The sequence below is a fragment of the Carlito syrichta genome, unplaced genomic scaffold, assembly GCF_000164805.1.
Source record: "Carlito syrichta isolate Samal-C Ts95f unplaced genomic scaffold, Tarsius_syrichta-2.0.1 Scaffold301559, whole genome shotgun sequence".
NCBI classification, from domain to species: Eukaryota; Metazoa; Chordata; class Mammalia; order Primates; family Tarsiidae; genus Carlito; species Carlito syrichta.
The window spans coordinates 213639-230178 of record NW_007245655.1 but is presented as its reverse complement, the minus strand read 5'-3'; the positions used below and the strand labels follow the sequence as shown (position 1 = coordinate 230178).

At 48.4% G+C, this 16540-nt stretch overlaps 1 protein-coding gene across 1 annotated transcript in view; it reads right to left on the bottom strand.

Moving 5' to 3' along the window:
- Positions 1-8866: 8866 nt before the first annotated feature.
- Positions 8867-16540, bottom strand: part of PIK3AP1 (phosphoinositide-3-kinase adaptor protein 1) — a 103411-nt gene continuing 95737 nt past the window's right edge. Inside the window, exons 14-16 of the mRNA XM_021710809.1 lie at positions 15768-15838; positions 13994-14112; positions 8867-8944 (exon numbers count right to left, since the gene is read on the bottom strand). Coding sequence (XP_021566484.1) covers positions 8887-8944; positions 13994-14112; positions 15768-15838 — 248 coding nt within the window. The 3' untranslated portion in view covers positions 8867-8886. The remainder of the gene's footprint in view (positions 8945-13993; positions 14113-15767; positions 15839-16540) is intronic.

Here is a 16540-nt window from a genome sequence, read left to right as displayed (position 1 = left end):
CGAGCGCGAGGAATCGGGGCCGTCGCCCGGCCCAGGCCCTCGCTGCCGCTTGCGTGAGTCGCGGGCGCCCGTGACCGTGGACGTGAGCTGGGTGAGACGCGCTTTCGGGTCACCGAATACGCGCGGGACCCCCAGTACTCCGCCACGACTGGCTGGCGAGGCCGGGTCGTTGGTGCGTTTGTTTACTTACTCGAGCAAGCCTGGGAGCTCCTGGGGCCTGAGCCCGTCGCCCCATTTCCTGCGCCTAGAGCGGTGCCACCCGCAGTAGGGACCCCAGAATACCCGTCGGGAATATGACCAGGGCACCACCGTGTGCACAGAGCCCTAAGCCAGGAATGCGGAGCCTGTGAGATCGCCTGTTCTCCGCCATCAGCCGCATCTGATCGCTTTTAAGTGTCTCAAAAGTTTCTTTTTCCTCTCCTCCCTCCGCCAGCAGCAACCGGTCTTGCACTGTAGGTTGTGACAGTCTCCCAAGAGGACAACGCCGCCCATCTCCCTCTCCGGTGTTCATCACCCTCAGCAGGTGCCAGGGCGATCTTAAAAGAACCCGGATTGAATGGCTCTCTTGCTTCAAAACGCTTCTTGAATACTAGGTAAAGGAATCGTGGACTCGCCACTACGGTTTTCATGTCCCGGGCGCTATTCTGAACTCTTTGCATGTTCTGCCTTGACTCGTTAACTCGCAAGAATCCTCTGCAACAGATACTTACTGTTAGTATGTCCACGGACAGATGAGGTCACTGAGGCACAGAGAGGTTAAGAGGCTTGCTGAAAAACCAGACCCAAGCAGTCTGGCTCCCAGATCAGTCTTCTGACTGCTAATGGTCTACAAACTATATAGCCATCAAAAAAAAAAAAAAAAAAAGGGTCATTGCCTTACTAGACTTTGGTGTGGCCGTGTTTCCTAGCTTTGGCCTCTTCCCTCCCTAGTTTATTTACTTTCTAAATAAACTATATTTCTCAATCTAAAAAGAAAAGAAATACGTACAGGCATGGAATGATATCCAAGGGGTACTTTTAAATGGTAAGGAGTTGGAAAAAAATAGAGTATAATCCCATTTTTAAATGGTAATATGTTCATCTCCCTGTGAAAAACAATCTAAAAGATTATGACTCAGCTATCTACTCAGTGATCTAGCACAGAAACAAAGAACAGAGTACCATATGTTCTCACTCATAAGCAGACCTTGAACAATTATCATAATACTATAAGAAAGGGATTGGCAGTAGTGGGAAACTGCCAGGGGAGGGAAGTAACTGCATAATGAACATTTTTATATCTAACCCTAAATTGAACCCCACATCTTTAAAATAAAGGGAAAAGAAAAGATGAATGACTCGGGCCAGCCGAGTTGGCTCACACCTATAATCCCAGCAGTTTGGGAGGCCAAGGTGAGAGGATTGCCTGAGCCCGCGGATTTGAGACCAGCCTGGGCAACTTGGCAAGACTTCATCTCTACAATAAATCAAGAAAAATGAGCCGGGCGTGATGGCGCATTCCTGTGGTTCCAGCTACTTGGAAGGCTTAGGTGGAAGGATCGTTGAGCCCAGCAGGTCGAGGCTGCAGTGGCCGTGAGCATGCCACTGCCCTCCAGCCTGGGCAAAAGAGTGAGGCTCCAACTCAAAAAAAAAAAAAAAAATTATGACTCAAGCCATGATCAGTGTTTAACTTTCTACTTCGTACATGTCTATCGATGTTGGCTGTTTTTTACAGTGAGCATGTGCTAAATATCAGAGGGAAGAAAAGTTCCTTGCTAAAGGATAAAATCCAATTTTTTTTTTTGCCTGTCACCTGCACTTACAGTCAAGCCCTCATTCATCTCCCCGGCTTTGCCTTCAGCATCTCTTTGCTCTGCCTCCACCCATATAGTTCCTAAGCACACCTCATTCCATGCTTTCTTACATCTCTGTGCCTTGGCTCTTTTTTTCCAAACATTTTTTACTCCATGCTGATCTTCTCGGTGTCCGATATTAGTATACGCGCCGCCAAGGTGAGCACATGTGACTTTGCTCTTGCATTCCCTTTATCTAGGATGCCTGGCTTCACCTTGTCCATAGATCCTGTCCTTCCAAACAGCGGATTCTTGTTCTTTAGTGAAACTTCGCATGATGATGCCTCTTCTTTGTTTCTTTGCTAGATCACTTAGTATGATAGGTGAGCATCCCTTGTTAGGGATTCCAGTAGCATTTGGCGTGTCACCCTGTCATTTCTTACCTATTCACATTTCCTCTTCTGTGCTACATTTTGACCCTTTAGGATGGCAGGGACTATCCATTTTTTTATCTCTGTATATGTCCCAGGTCACATCATAGACATTCAGCAGCTGCTGAATGAATGAAGACATTCACAAGTGAAAATTCAAATAGCATAGCAGGATTTAAAGAATGCTTTCTAGATAGTGTAAAAGACATCACATGGCCGTAGGTGATTAACTGCTGAATGAATCACACACCACAAATTGCTGTAGAGATCTGAGGAGGCATCTTCTACATCCTTGTGTGTCCTCCAGAGCATCTAGCACGGTGACTTGCTCATAGTGGAAGTTTAGTCAGTGCTCTGTGAATGAATAATCACTGCTTTGAATGGAGTAGTGACAAGCAATTGAAGAGCGGGCAGTGTCAGTGTACACTAAGACGGATGCGTAGTCACAAGCCTCCACACACTTGAGGTAGCCTGCACTTGCTGGGTGTGGGGCAGGCGGGGTGGGAAAGACACAAGAAAAATATAAAGCATTCATTTGGGGAGGGTAGACTTAAAACCAGGAAACTGCATACACAGCAGAAAACAAAAACCTCCACAAAATGCGACCACCTGTGCAAATGATCAGAGCACAGACAAGAGAAGGGTAAGAGACCCCTTTACACGGAGTATGTGGGAAAGATTGATGAGGGAAGAGGAGTTGGGGCCATTCATTCAACAACTATTTATTGAGCTTCTACTCAGTTGCCAGGAAGTCTGGAAGGTATTAGGGGAATGACACTGATAAATGGCCTTAGGTGATAGAAGGTATGGAAAGAAGAAAAGTAGTGAACACGGCTGGGCTCGGTGGCTCAGCCTGTAACCCCAGATCCTTGAGAGGCTGAGGCAAGTGGATTGCCTGAGCCTGTGGGTTCAAGACCAACCCAGGCAACTTGGCAAGACCTCTTCTCTACAATAAATAAAAATCAGTGGGGCATGGTAGTGAGCGCCTGTAGTTCTGGCTACTTGGAAGGCTGAGGCAGAAGGATCGCCGGAGCCCAGCAGGTCAACGCTGGGGTGGCCGTGAGTTTGCCACTGCACTTCAGCCTGGGTGATGGAGTGAGACTCCAACTCGAAAAAAAGAAGAAAAGTAGAGAATGCTACTAGTTAGAGGGAAACAAGTGTGGCCTCAAAAGATCCTTGTACCCTGATGACTTCCAGGTATAAAACAGAGCTCAGGAACACCGTCAAAATTAGGGTTGTCTTGCCAGACTGGGGAGTGAAAAAACACTGATGGATCTTATTTCAACATTGTTTACATGCAGGTTAATAACTTCATTCCCTGACACCAAAGAATGGGGGAAAATGCCAAGGAAAGGGGACACCCACCTCTCCCGGGGGGGGGCACTGTATCTCTCTATTGTAGTTCTAATAAGACTCAGTTTTGATTAGAGAGCTTGTGACCAGAAAGCAATCCAGAAAACCACAATCACAATCTTTTATTTTCATTCTAGATAACCATGATCATCAGACGTATTGGGGTATGGATTTATAACTTACCTTCTGATTTCCATTATCAGCTATTTTCTTTTTCTTTTTTTTTAAGTCAGAGTCTTATTCTGTCGCCCAGGCTGGAGTGTAGTGGCACTTACCATGGCTCACAACAGCTTTGAACTCCTGGGCTCAGGCAATCCTTCTGCCTCAGCCTCCTGAGTAGCTGGGACTACAGGCGTACACCACCAAACCTGACTAACTTTTCTGATTTTTTTTTTTTTTTGAGTTGGAGTCTCACTCTGTTGCCCAGACTGGAGTGCAGCGGCCGCTCCCGGCCACCGCAGCCTCGACCTGCTGGGCTCCGGCGATCCTTCTGCCTCAGCCTTCCAAGTAGCCGGAATTACAGGCATGCACTACCACACCAGGCTGATTTTTTGATTTATTGTAGAGATGAGGTCTCGCTGCCCAGGCGGGTCTCGAACCCGCGGGCTCAGGCCATCCACTCATCTCAGCATCCCAAAGACGCGGGATCACAGGCTGAACTGATTTTTTTCTTGCTATGTTTCCCAAGGCCGGTCCCCAACTCCTGGCCTCAAGCAATCTTCCCACCTCGGCCTCCCGAAGTGCTGAGATTACAGGTGTGAGCCACTGCACCCAGCCTGAAATTCTATCTCTTCTTAAGATTTTGTTATGTTTATCTTGCCAGTTACTTAATTCCAGAGGGTGGAGGGGGTGTCTGTCTTTCCATTGCTATTTGTCACTTTTCACCATCACCTCTTCTGTCCTAGCTAAAATGTTCTAGACACAACTTCATGACTGCTCAGGGTTCTTACTTCAGGAAGACATCACTTGAAACATTTGGTTCTTGGGTGGAAGAGCAACTGAGGCCATGAATTTACTTGTATAGTTCCCATTTCACTGTCTCTCACTCCATTTTTTTTTTTTTTTTTTTTTTGAGTTGGAGTCTCATTCCTTTGCCCAGGCTGGAGTGCAGTGGCACACTCACAGCCACCCCAACGTCAACCAGCTGGGCTCTGGCGATCCTTCCGCCTCAGCTTTCCAAGTAGCAGAAATTGCAGGCGTGTGCCACCACACCCAGCTAATTTTTTGATTTATTGTAGAGTTGAGGTCTCGCCAAGTTGCCCAGGCTGGTCTTGAACCCTGGGCTCAGGCAATCCCCTCTCCTCAACCTCCCAAAGTGCTGGGATGACAGGCATGAGCCCCGCTCCCAGCCTTATTCTTAAGTACTTACTTGGAAATGCACAGAACACTATCTACCAAACCCCAGCAAATATTGATATAGGCAAACTCGTCTAAACTGAGCATTGATGTTTAGGAAGAAGCTTTGAGAATTATCCAAATTAACCACTCGTGTTTCCCAGAAATAAGTCTGTTGTCAATGCTTCCCCCATGTGGAACTCTACAAAAGCATGTGCTATTCTTTGAAGGAGAAGCCCAGAAAACCAGCTTACCTCCCGGGGTGTATGGGAGAGGGATCCCAAAATCCCAAGCTATTTAGAAGATCTAGGAGTGACCAGGACTTCTCTGTCTTGATAACAAAGCAAAAAAAAGGGGAGGGGTGTGACTTAGCTTGTCTTACAAAAGTGTTCATAGAAGTCATCTATATGCTACCACCTTGCATCATTATGGCAAAGCCTTAGGGATTATTCACATCATTAAAGACATCAAGTTAAATTATTTGATTGCAACACTACCCTCTTGTTCATAGTCTCACAGTCTTTATACTTGGTTGCTTATATGGTTGGATTATCACTACCAGATTTCAGGGTAAGATGGAAGAAGAATACTGGCCTGAGGGCAGAGGCAATGGCAGTGAACATGACCAATAGCTCCACTTCCTATTGAGTCAGCTTGTAAAACCTTGGGCAATGATGGCAGAAGAGCTGTCTCCTAAAGTATTGTGTTGATAACTTTTTTTTTGTAGTCAGTGTTTCATTCCACCACCCAGGCTGGAGTGCAGTGGCATGTTCACACGGCCATCCCAGAGTCAACCTGCTGGGCTCCAGCGATCCTTCTACCTCAACCTTCCAAGTAGCTGGAACTATAGGCACGCGCTACCATGCCCAGCTAATTTTTTATTTATTGTAGTGATGGGGTCTTGCCAAGTTGCTCAGGCTGGTCTCAAACCTGTGGGCTCAGGCAATCCACTCGCCTCAGCCTCCCAAAGTGCTGGGATTACAGGCTGAGCCACCGAGCCCAGCCTATTGATAACTTTTTAATAGTCTCCTTGGACATCAGCTTGTAGTTTAGTTTCTGATCCTCTTTGTATTGCAAAATCCATGGTTTTGTTACATAGTATATTACCAAAAATGTGTACAAATGTGTTGAGTATGCAGAAGTGGAATACATTTATGTTATAAACTAGTGGTTCTGTTTCTAGAGAGTGAAGAATTTCACCTCCTCATTAGAGACATTCTTTGATAACATAGTCCCAGTGTTTCTTCCAGATTCTTTCATTTTCTTCTTTTTCATATAACCAACCCGCCTGGCTGTTCAATGAGCACCTAGGATGTAAGACCCGCCCATTTTGACTTGCCCTCCCAACCGGTTCCATCCATGTCTCGAGTGTATCACATTCATGAAAGCCAGCCTTCTCCATCAGCACTTTCTGTTTTATGTTTTCTCCTTATTTTCATACAAGAATACAATGCAATAAAATATTCATATATTACACAAACAGTGATGTGCATACAAAGATATTAACACCACTGGCTGCTAGTAGATTTTGCCATGTTATTGATCGAAATGCTTGTTCATCAGAGAATGTACAAAATTCTAAATTAGCATCCAGAAGGAGGTTTGGAGAGATTGATTGTTTAAAAAAAAAAAGTGTTGCTTTTATCAAAATTAAATTTCCATAAGATGGGGACTGTCTCTACATAACAGGAAGGACAGTCATACTAGCATTGTCACTTCTTATTCTCCTTGTCTCACATTCCCCCATTTTTCTCAAATAAGTGACAAGGAGAGTAAAGGGACCATTGAAGGAACACTTGCAGAATGGTTACTGTGCACCAGGCCCCGTACAAGGTAATTTGCACAGACACACCCATGACAGACATGGCCAATAGTGTATCTTATGTCAAAAACAAAAAAGAACCCAAGACTGCAGAAGCTGTCAGCTTCACTAAGAGTCCTTGTTTGCTGGACTGAGGAATGAGATTGAGAAAGAAACTTTCATCATTAGAAAAGGACCCAATAAAACTGCGCTTAAATGAATCATTAACAATGTGGCTTTTATATATCTGTGTGGGCTACAGAATAATTTCATGGGGAACAACCAGACTTCTGATATTTTTTAAAGACAATTCTGATACTAATTTTACTGTTATGCTTAGACATCATTAAGAATTCATCTTTGGGCAACCCCCTCGGGTCTTCTCCCACTGTGGGAGCTTTTCTGTCCCCTTAATAAATCCTGCTTTCAAAAAAAAAAAAAAATCTCATCTTTGAAGGGAAGGCAAATTTACATGCCAGGGACTCAAATTCATGACATATTTTAGGATCTACGTTCTCTGCACAAATGGACTTACTGAGTCTAGTGGTAAAAAGTGAGTAAGAAGATAACTACAGAGCCGGGCTCGGTGGCTCAGCCTGTAATCCCACGCCTTTGGGAAGCTGAGGTGAGTGGATTGCCTGAGCCTGCGGGTTCGAGACCCGCCTGGGCAGCAAGACCTCATCTCTACAATAAATCAAAAAAAAAAAAAAAAATCAGCCTGGCATGGTAGCGCATGCCTGTAATTCAGGCTAATCGGAAGGTTGAGGCGGAAGGATCGCCGGAGCCCAGCAGGTCGAGGCTGCGGTGGCCGGGAGCGGCCACTGCACTCCAGTCTGGGCAACAGAGTGAGACTCCAACTCAAAAAAAATAAAAATAAAAAAATAACTACAGTCATACCTCAGTACCCATGGGGGATGGCTTGCAGGATCCCCCCAATACCAAAATCCATGAATGCTTAAGTCTCTTACATAAAATGGTGTTGTATTTGCTGTAACCTACACACATGCTCTTGTATACTTTAAATTATCATGAGATACCTTATAACACCTAATACAGCGCGCACACATCACTTAATCACAGGAATCAACAGAGTACTTGGTGAGTAGCAGCAAATTCAAGTTTTGCTTTTAGAAATTTTGTGGCATTTTTTTCTTCTGAATATTTATGACCCGAGGTTGGGTGAATTCACAGATACAGACCCATGGATACAGCAGTCAGACTGTATTTCTATTTTAGGTTCATTTTTTTCCTCTTCAGATCCCTCAGCAAAGAAAAAGTCAGGGATCTTCCTCTCTCCCTATGACCAGAACTAAGATCTAAAAGAGATATGACAATCAGTGGGGTTCCCGGTAACCCAGGCATCTGGTTCCCACCCATTTTTAGATGTTCTTTGGAAACATAACTGTTTAGAAACCGTACTGTTGGAAAGAAAAAAAATACTTGGTAGCCCCGTATCTGGGAGATAAGGAAGAAGGATACTTCTGTCACTGATGAATTTCTACATCTGGACACTTCTCGAGGGAGAGAAAGCCTCGTTATTTGGAGACGGAAACTGGTACCTCGAATCAGCAGGTCTAGATTGAACCCACCTTCTCTGTCCATCCAAGCACTCTTGGTCCAGACTTTTGTGGAACCTCAGATCTGCCTCCTATGTAAGAGGAGTTAGTACCAATCCCTCTGTAAAGTCTTTTTCAGTTTGTATGGGACCAGTCCTAGCCCTCAATTGCCCTCCTGAATATACAGAAAAGAAGAAGAATTATTTTAAAATTAGGCCGATTCTTACTTGAATACTATACGGCTTATAACCACTTCTAGAAGTCAGGCTGGACAAACTAATACATAAGGACTCATATAAGTGCATTTCGGTAAAGTCACTTGAGAAATACATTAGCAATCTTTTTAGGCTTCTAACATGGCAAATTAGAGGTACGCATTCTAATGATGTCTTCATCCTTTTGGCAAACAAGTGTATGGATCAAGACACTCGGCGATGGTGAACACGGTGCTTGGCTTTCACTTCTTCATGCCTGAATGAAGTCTTCAAGTCAGGCCCAAACCAGCAGGGCTGCAGGCAGTATCAGCAGCTTGCGTGGATCTCAGCAGTCAGGCCTCAGAACTCTACAAGAAGATGTCATGAACAGGCTGGAAACGGCAAGCCTCAGAGTCTGAAGGAAGCAGGTGTTAGGAGGCGGGCTCAGCGACCTCTGGGTGGAACGGGCGGAGGAGGATGGGTGGTCTCCCTTGTTGGAGGCCTGAAATGAAAGATAAAGCAAGTCTACTGAAAAGCCAAGTCGATGGACAGTTCCTGGTATACTGTGCAGAGGTCACAGTTCTCAATGAATGAGATGGATATGAGCACACACGAACGTCTGAGTGACATGCATGCTAGCTGTGGTCACAATTCAGGTTGCACATTAGATCGTCAGGGCAGCTTTTATTTTTTATTTTATTTTATTTTTTGAGTTGGAGTCTCACTCTGCTGCCCAGGCTGGAGTGCAGTGGCAGGCTCACGGCCACCGCAGCCTCCACCTGCTGGGCTCAGGTGATCCTTTCACCTCAGCCTTCCAAGTAGCTGGAACTACAGGCGTATGCCACCATGCCCTGCTAAGTTTTCTTGGTTTATTGTAGAGACGAGGTCTTGCCAAGTTGCCCAGGTGGGTCTCGAACCCATGGGCTCAGGCAATCCTCTCACCTCGGCCTTCCTAAGTGCTGAGATGATAGGCGTGCCACCACGCCTGGTCCAGGGAAGCTTTTAAAAATGACAAGTCCCAGGCTCCGACCCAGATCCACTCGGTTATAACCTCTAGAGGCCAGGGCTCAAGCATCAACATTTTCATAGTGCCCTCCCCCAGCCAGCTGTATTAACCAAGACTTTCTCTTCTGATGTTTTGCCCTCTTGAGGTCTTGCTTATGGAGGGCTGGGGTGGGAAACCTGAGAGCCACAGCCTGGCTATTTAAATCCACCTCACAGAGACTGGCATCCTTTCTGGGCCACATGCACTGCCCAGGGAAGGAAGACTGGCTAGGCCGGGTTTTGCTGTCTCTCTCTCCTAGAGAGACCACCCTGCTGGTAAGCCAGTTCCTAGAGACAGCGGACAAGCCATCTGCCTGTGAGCACCAGTATGCCTCTCAGAGGCAAACCTGTCAAACTAGATTCGTGCCCCAACCACTGCCTTTCTGGGGGTCTCACACTCAGAGCCTCTACCCGCCCGCCCTATCACCCCAGGGCCAGGTATCCGATGAGTAGGGATGCCCCCTGTGCCCCAGAGCCAATGAAATTACCCAAAGTAGCCAATCCCAAGCCTGCTCCCCTCTGCCTCGCCTGTTTCTTTCCATGGAAATCACAGTAAAAGTTTTGGCAAGGTTTTCCCCTCTTTCCTCTGTCTCCTGGCTGGCCTAGGCGCTTCCCCGTGTGTCCCCAGGCCCCCTTCCTGGGATCTGTGCATATGACAACCTCTTCAATGGCAGTTGGCTCCTGATCTGTTGACCTGGCCCTACCTAAGTGAGAATCAACCCCAGCTTCAAAAACACCAGCGATTCTAGTGGCAACTATGCGGAGACCCCGCGGGAGGGAGGTCTGTGGAGAGAAAAGCCGAGAATTTCCCAAGGCTGCTCCTAACGACCTCCTCAGGGGACCCCTCAGTGTCATCCCAACCCTGCCTTCACCTTCCTAGAAACTTCCATGTTATTCTGGGTGGTTTGGGACAGTCCTGAATGACATTCCAGGTGGACTAGGGTGAGTCTGTTTACAGATAGGTTCAACGATTACAGATGGCGTTTCCACCTGTGAGCTGTAAAGCCAATATTTAATTCTCTTGGAAACAAGCCAATAAGTCAAGAAAGAGCTTTGTCAGCTGTCAGGGAAGGCGCTACCCGAGCTGCATACAAGAGGGCTGAATGAAACGGCGAGTAAATATTTACTGACGGTCCCTCGAATGCAAGTTTTGTGGAGGTCAAGGAAATGACAACAGAGTTGGGGGAAGAGGGACTGTCTCCGGAGCAAAGAGGGAGGCAGAAGTTGAGAAGAGTAAGCACAGGCAACCCAGGAGGCTGGCCTGGGCCTGGGAGGAGGCGGCTGTGTGTGATTGTCCCTGAGAGGCTGAGCTTCATTCAGCGCGACAGATGGGCCATCTCCTCCCTCAGCCGACCTGGTGGGCTCATGGGAGACAGCGGAAGGACAGTCGGGTGAGGCCCATGCTACCCGTGCACACCTGACTGTTCTCATCCGCCACGCAGGGGAATGACACCCGCGGTAGGACACCGTGTGCGGCTTGGAGATGCCAGCGGGAAAGAGGGCGGCAGGGTTTCTGGCTCAGAGGGGGCGCCTGAGACACACAGTTAATCACGATCTTGTGTGATGAAAGGCCAAGTCCAAGGTCTGTTCCCTCTGCAGGCCCCACGTGCCTGGCATTCCATCTTCCCAGGCCAAGACACCCATGGCTCCCGCCCCGGCCCTCCTCTTCCTGCGGTGGGCCAGGCGAGCCCACAAGCAGACCATCCCTGGCTTCCTCCTGATGAGCCACTCGGGCTGAAGTGCGGAAACCCCATCTCAGGGAAACGGATTTGTGGTTATAGAACTGTCAGAACTGGGGCGGTCAAGGTATTCAGTCAGACTCAAGGGTGGCTGTGGAGGGATGGCGTCTCCAGGACCCTGGGAGGCAGGAGCCGGAGGGGAGGAGGCGTTTAGGAGGGTATGGGCAGAGAAGAGTTGCCACTTCCCAGCTCGGAGAGTGGGCATAGGGACGCCCAGGGCAGCCACCCCTCCTGTCATCAGGTCGCCTGTCAAAGCCATTCAGGAGAGAGGCCCATTTTATTTTCTCCCCAAAGATCTCCTGGTTTTATTTTTATTATTATTCGCGCGGGATTACAGGCTGAGCCACCGATTTTTTAAATTTTTTTTTTTAGTTGGAGTCTCACTCTGTCGCCCAGATTGGAGTGCAGTGGCCGCTCTTGACCACTGCAACCTAGACCTGCTGGGTTCTGGCGATCCTTCCACCTCAGCCTTCCGAGTAGCTGAACTACAGGCACGCGCTACCACGCCCGGCTAATTTTTTGATTTGTTGTAGAGACGAGGTCTCACCAAGTTGCCCAGGTGGGCCTCGAACCTGCGGGCCCAAGCAATCCACTCACCTCAGCTCCGAAGGCGCGGGATTACAGGCTGAGCCACCAAGCCCGACTGATCTCCTGGTTTTATAATGAAATTTGCATACACACCTACCAAACAACAGTAGACTTACACATCCTTTTTCCACACCAAAAATGCACCTAAGCCCCACGCCTACCAGTTACAGACTTCTTGGCAAGCACTGTTTCTTTAGCAAAAAGTGTTTTCCGCCTTTTCTCTCCCATCTCTATCTCCACACGTCTCTCGACTCCCCAAATAATTCATCCGCCATGTCTTTTCACACGTTTAAACACATCCCAGTTTCTGCCCGTTAGTTTCTGGAACCCGTTCTCCCCTGGGTGTTCTCTTTTTCAGGAAACAAAATTCCCCAAAATCTTTGTAGCTTGTTTCAAGCTTGGCAACTCTCTTATCTTGGGATGATTAGACGACTGTCTCCGAAGTCCTCAACCTTGGAGAGTAAAAGGTCTTGGCTCCTGAACCTCGTCGTCTGACACCTAGAGTTTCCTGACAGGGTCTGGGAGTCAGCCGTACCCAGGTTTGCCACACACAACAAGTCTCAAGTTTCCACATCTGCAAAATGGGTTGATACTAAATTCTGACCTCTCAGGGTTGTGGAGAGACTTGAACAAGATAATGCATTTGGTGTGTTTAACATAATGCCTGCCACCTTGTGAGCGCTCAATAAATGATAGCATATGTTACCATAACCACGCTTGGTCAGATCCTCGCTCCAATCACCATCTGTATAATAATTTTCAAGCAACAGCGCATAATGCAGAGCAGGGGATTGGACTAGATCATCACGAAGGTTCCTTCCGGGGCAGACATTCTAATTCAGGCCCTCTAGTCTACACCAGGGAGACATGGCCGGTGAGTGTGGTGCGGCTGGGACTGGGGTCTGTTTGGGTCGCGAGTGCCAGACACAGACATTGAACTGGAAAGAGCCTGAGCACAGATCAGCCTCTCTTTCCAGAAAACCAGAAGAAAGGCTTCCTTGTTGCACTTTCTCAACCAATTCCTCTGATGAGCTCCATCTAAGTTAAATGTTTCAAAATGCAAAAGAAACCCCTGGAGGAAGAAAAGCTGCCTGCTTCCTGATCCTCTGGACCCCCCATGTGCACAAGCCTGGGCTTTTCTTCCCAAGGGCTCCTTTCTGCATGGACAGACACACGAGCTCGCTGGGACTGCTTTTTCTGCTACTTCACAACCCATAACAAAGGTGCCTACCCGAGGCCCATGTACCATATAAACAAAGACGAACATCAGAGCCCAGTAAGTCAGTCACGCTCCTGAGTCTCACGCCCATCTCTAAATCGGCACGTGTCTGTTCCTCTCCTGAATCAGAAAATCGCTTCTATTGCTAAGCTCTTACTACAGGCCAAGAACTCGATCTCGTGACTCTGCGAAGACGTTCTATTATCCCCATTTTATAGACAAGGAAATTGAGGCCCATGAAAGGTAAATAATTCACGCAAGTTTGCAGTGGCTGCCAGAGACGTGACTCCAGGGACATTACACCAGGCTCCCAACCACCAGATAAAGCCTCATCTCACCCACATGTTCGTGTCCAATCCCTCTTATTGCCTGTTCCCCAAAGGCGCTATCCCCACAGGACAGCCAAGGGGATAGTTACTAGGAAGCTGAGTTCTAACCAATCTGATCAAAAGTATCCAAAGGGTTGACATTGATCAATGCATTTCCTGTATGCAATATTGCATCTGCTATCCAAAGTATTTGTGTCACTTAAACGAAAGAAGCAGCCGGGCTCGGTGGCTCAGCCTGTAATCCCGCGCTTTGGGAGGCCGAGGTGAGTGGATTGCCTGAGCCCGCGGGTTCAAGACCCGCCTGGGCAACTTGACGAGACCTCATCTCTACAATAAATCAAAAAATTAGCTGGACGTGGTAGAGCGTGCCTGTAGTTCCAGCTACTCGGAAGGCTAAGGCGGAAAGATCACCGGAGCCCAGCAGGTCGAGGCTGTGGTGGCCGGGAGTGGCCACTGCACTCAGTCTGGGTGACAGAGTGAGACTCCAACTCAAAAAACAAAAACGAAAGAAGCATCCACACTGAATGTGGTCAGCGCGAGACATTATGAGGCCGTCTTGGATGTTCCCAAACCCTACTCTCCCCTGGAATTCAGAGAAAGAGGAAAACGTTTCACATCGGCATCCACTTTACCTCTGCGAGGCGGCTCTCGGCGGCACCCGGGGCGGCCTCTCCAGGGACGCGGTGGGGGTTCCGTCCACTTGAGGTGGGGCTGGACTGCGACTTCTGGTGACCTCGGAGACTTCATTATCCTCCAGCAAAGAAGAAGAGAAAGAAAGGTGAAAATTACAGTCAGCAACCAGCACGGCCGGACACTCATCTCCCAAAGCCCCTCAGCCCTCCTGAGGCTTTGGCTGAAGCTTGCTCACAGACTGGCCATCAACCTAAAGCCACTGAGGAAGACAATTGCCATTAACTATTAGCATTAATGCAGCATCATGGCTACTCAAGGTATGAGCTGGCCGTCAACCCCAGCATCACTTGGGAGCCTGGTAGAAATGCCCACCCGAGGGCCCTTCTCCTGCTTGTCCCGGCCACCGGCCCCTGGATCAGGGTAGACAGGTGACTCAAATGAGGACAACCCAGAAGGGGCCTTAACCTGAAACTGACTCTGGTCCGAGGCCTCGTGGCTCTCGGGAGACTGTGCCGCGACACACGCGGAGAGGCAGGAAAGGGCAGTGTTGTAGGGAAGGAGAAAGAAGATATTCACAGAGCAGAGGGGACCAGAGAGCTTTTGGCCCTGGGACACACGAAACAGTGACCGTGGCTCTGTTGGGCAAGTCTCACCACTCCTAGTCCAAGCCCAGAGTGTGATCCCTGTTCCAGATCCCCTGAGATGCACCCAGCTCTTTCCACAAGTGCTTCTTTTGGCTTAAAAGTAGTCTGAAAGTATTTCTATCTGTCCACCTCCCTCCCTGTCTCCCCCCCCCCTTCTTTTCTTTCTTTCTATTCACTGAGACAAAATTCATATCACAGAATTCGTCGTTTTAGGCCAGGTGTGGTGGCTCGCATCTGTAATCCCAACACTTTGAGAGGCTGGGGTGGGAGGACTGCTTTAGGCCAAGAGACCAGCCTGGGCAACGTAGCGAGGCCTCGGCTCTACAAAAAAATTTAAAAATTAGTCAAGTGTGGTGGTGCACACCTGTAGTCTCAGCTACTTTGGAAACTGAGGTGGGAGGATCGCTTGAGCCCAGGAGTTGGAGGCTGCAGTGAGCTATGATTGCACCACTGCACTCCAGCCTGGGCAACAGAATGAGGCCCCCGTCGCTAACAAAATACAATTTAAAAAAACACACACATTTTCAAGCGAGTGCTTCTTTGGCATTGAGTATGTTCATACTGTTTTGCCACCAGCGTCCCAAGAGGAGACCTGGTTCCCATTAAAGGAGTCTCTTCCCATCCCCCTCCCTCCCTCCCTCCCTCCAGCTCCTGGCGACTCCCAATCTGAATGCTGTCACCAGGGATTTGCCCATTCTGGGCATTTCAGATAGATGGTGACTTTCCTTATTTTTTTTTTTTTTGAGTCAGAGTCTCACTCTGTCACCCAGGCTGTAGCATAGTGGTATGATCATGGCTCACTGCAGCTTCGACTTCCAGGGCTCAGGCCATCCTTCCACCTCAGCCTCTCAAGTCACTGGGACTACAGGTGCAGGCCACCATGCCCAGCTAATTTTTTTTATTTTTTTGTAGCGATGAGGTCTCGCAATGTTGCCCAGGGTGGTCGAACCCCTGGACTCAAGAGATTCTCTCACCTCAGCCTCCCGAAGTGCTGGGATTATGGACGTGAGCCATCACACCCAGCCGAAACACAACCTTTGGTGTCTGGCTTCTTTCACCTGGATGTCTATCTCTTGCAATGAAAGACCCCTAGGATAAGACAGGTGAGGGTGGTGTCCCCGGCTCTCACCTCGTTGTCCCCCTCCATGCCACTGCTCACGCTGAGAAGGCTCCGGGTACTGGACCGGTTACTTGCGCTGCCTAAGGGGAGAGACAAAAATGAGCCAGACTGAGGATTTTCCCAGGCTAAAATACAACAGAGAACTGTAGCACGCACTTGCTTTTACTCCAAGGAACAGGACCTAAGCTGTGAATATGAGGCTCTCCAAGTGTGGCCATCTCATGCATGTCATTAGAGTACGGTTTTCTTTCAGCATAAGATGAAGTGGTTTGGCTTTGCCGCCACCATTTCCTGAGGGCTCATGTCATACTGAGTGCTTCAAAACGTGATTGGCCCCTATGAAAATCTGGTTTGGTATCAGTGCTCTGACTCGATGAACAAGGAAACAGAGGGGCTCCCGTCTTGCTTATTCAGTGCTATATCTAAAATCCGCAAGCTTGGGTCAGGCGCAGTGGCTCAAGCCTGTAATCCTAGCACTTTGGGAGGCCGAGGTGAGAGGATTGCCTGAGCGCAAGGGTTCGAGACCAGCCAGGGCAACTTGGCGAGACCTCATCTCTACAATAAATCAAAAAATTAGCTGGGTGTGGTGGCGCATGCCTGTAGTTCCAGCTACTCGGAAGGCTGAGGTGAAAGGATCGCCTGAATCCAGCAGGTTGAGGCTACGGTGCCCGGGAGCATGCCACTGCCCTCCAGCTTGGGTGATAGAGTGAGACTTCTGCTCAAAAAAATTAAAATAGCCGGGCTCGGTGGCTCAGCCTGTAATCCCGCGCCTTTGGGAGGCT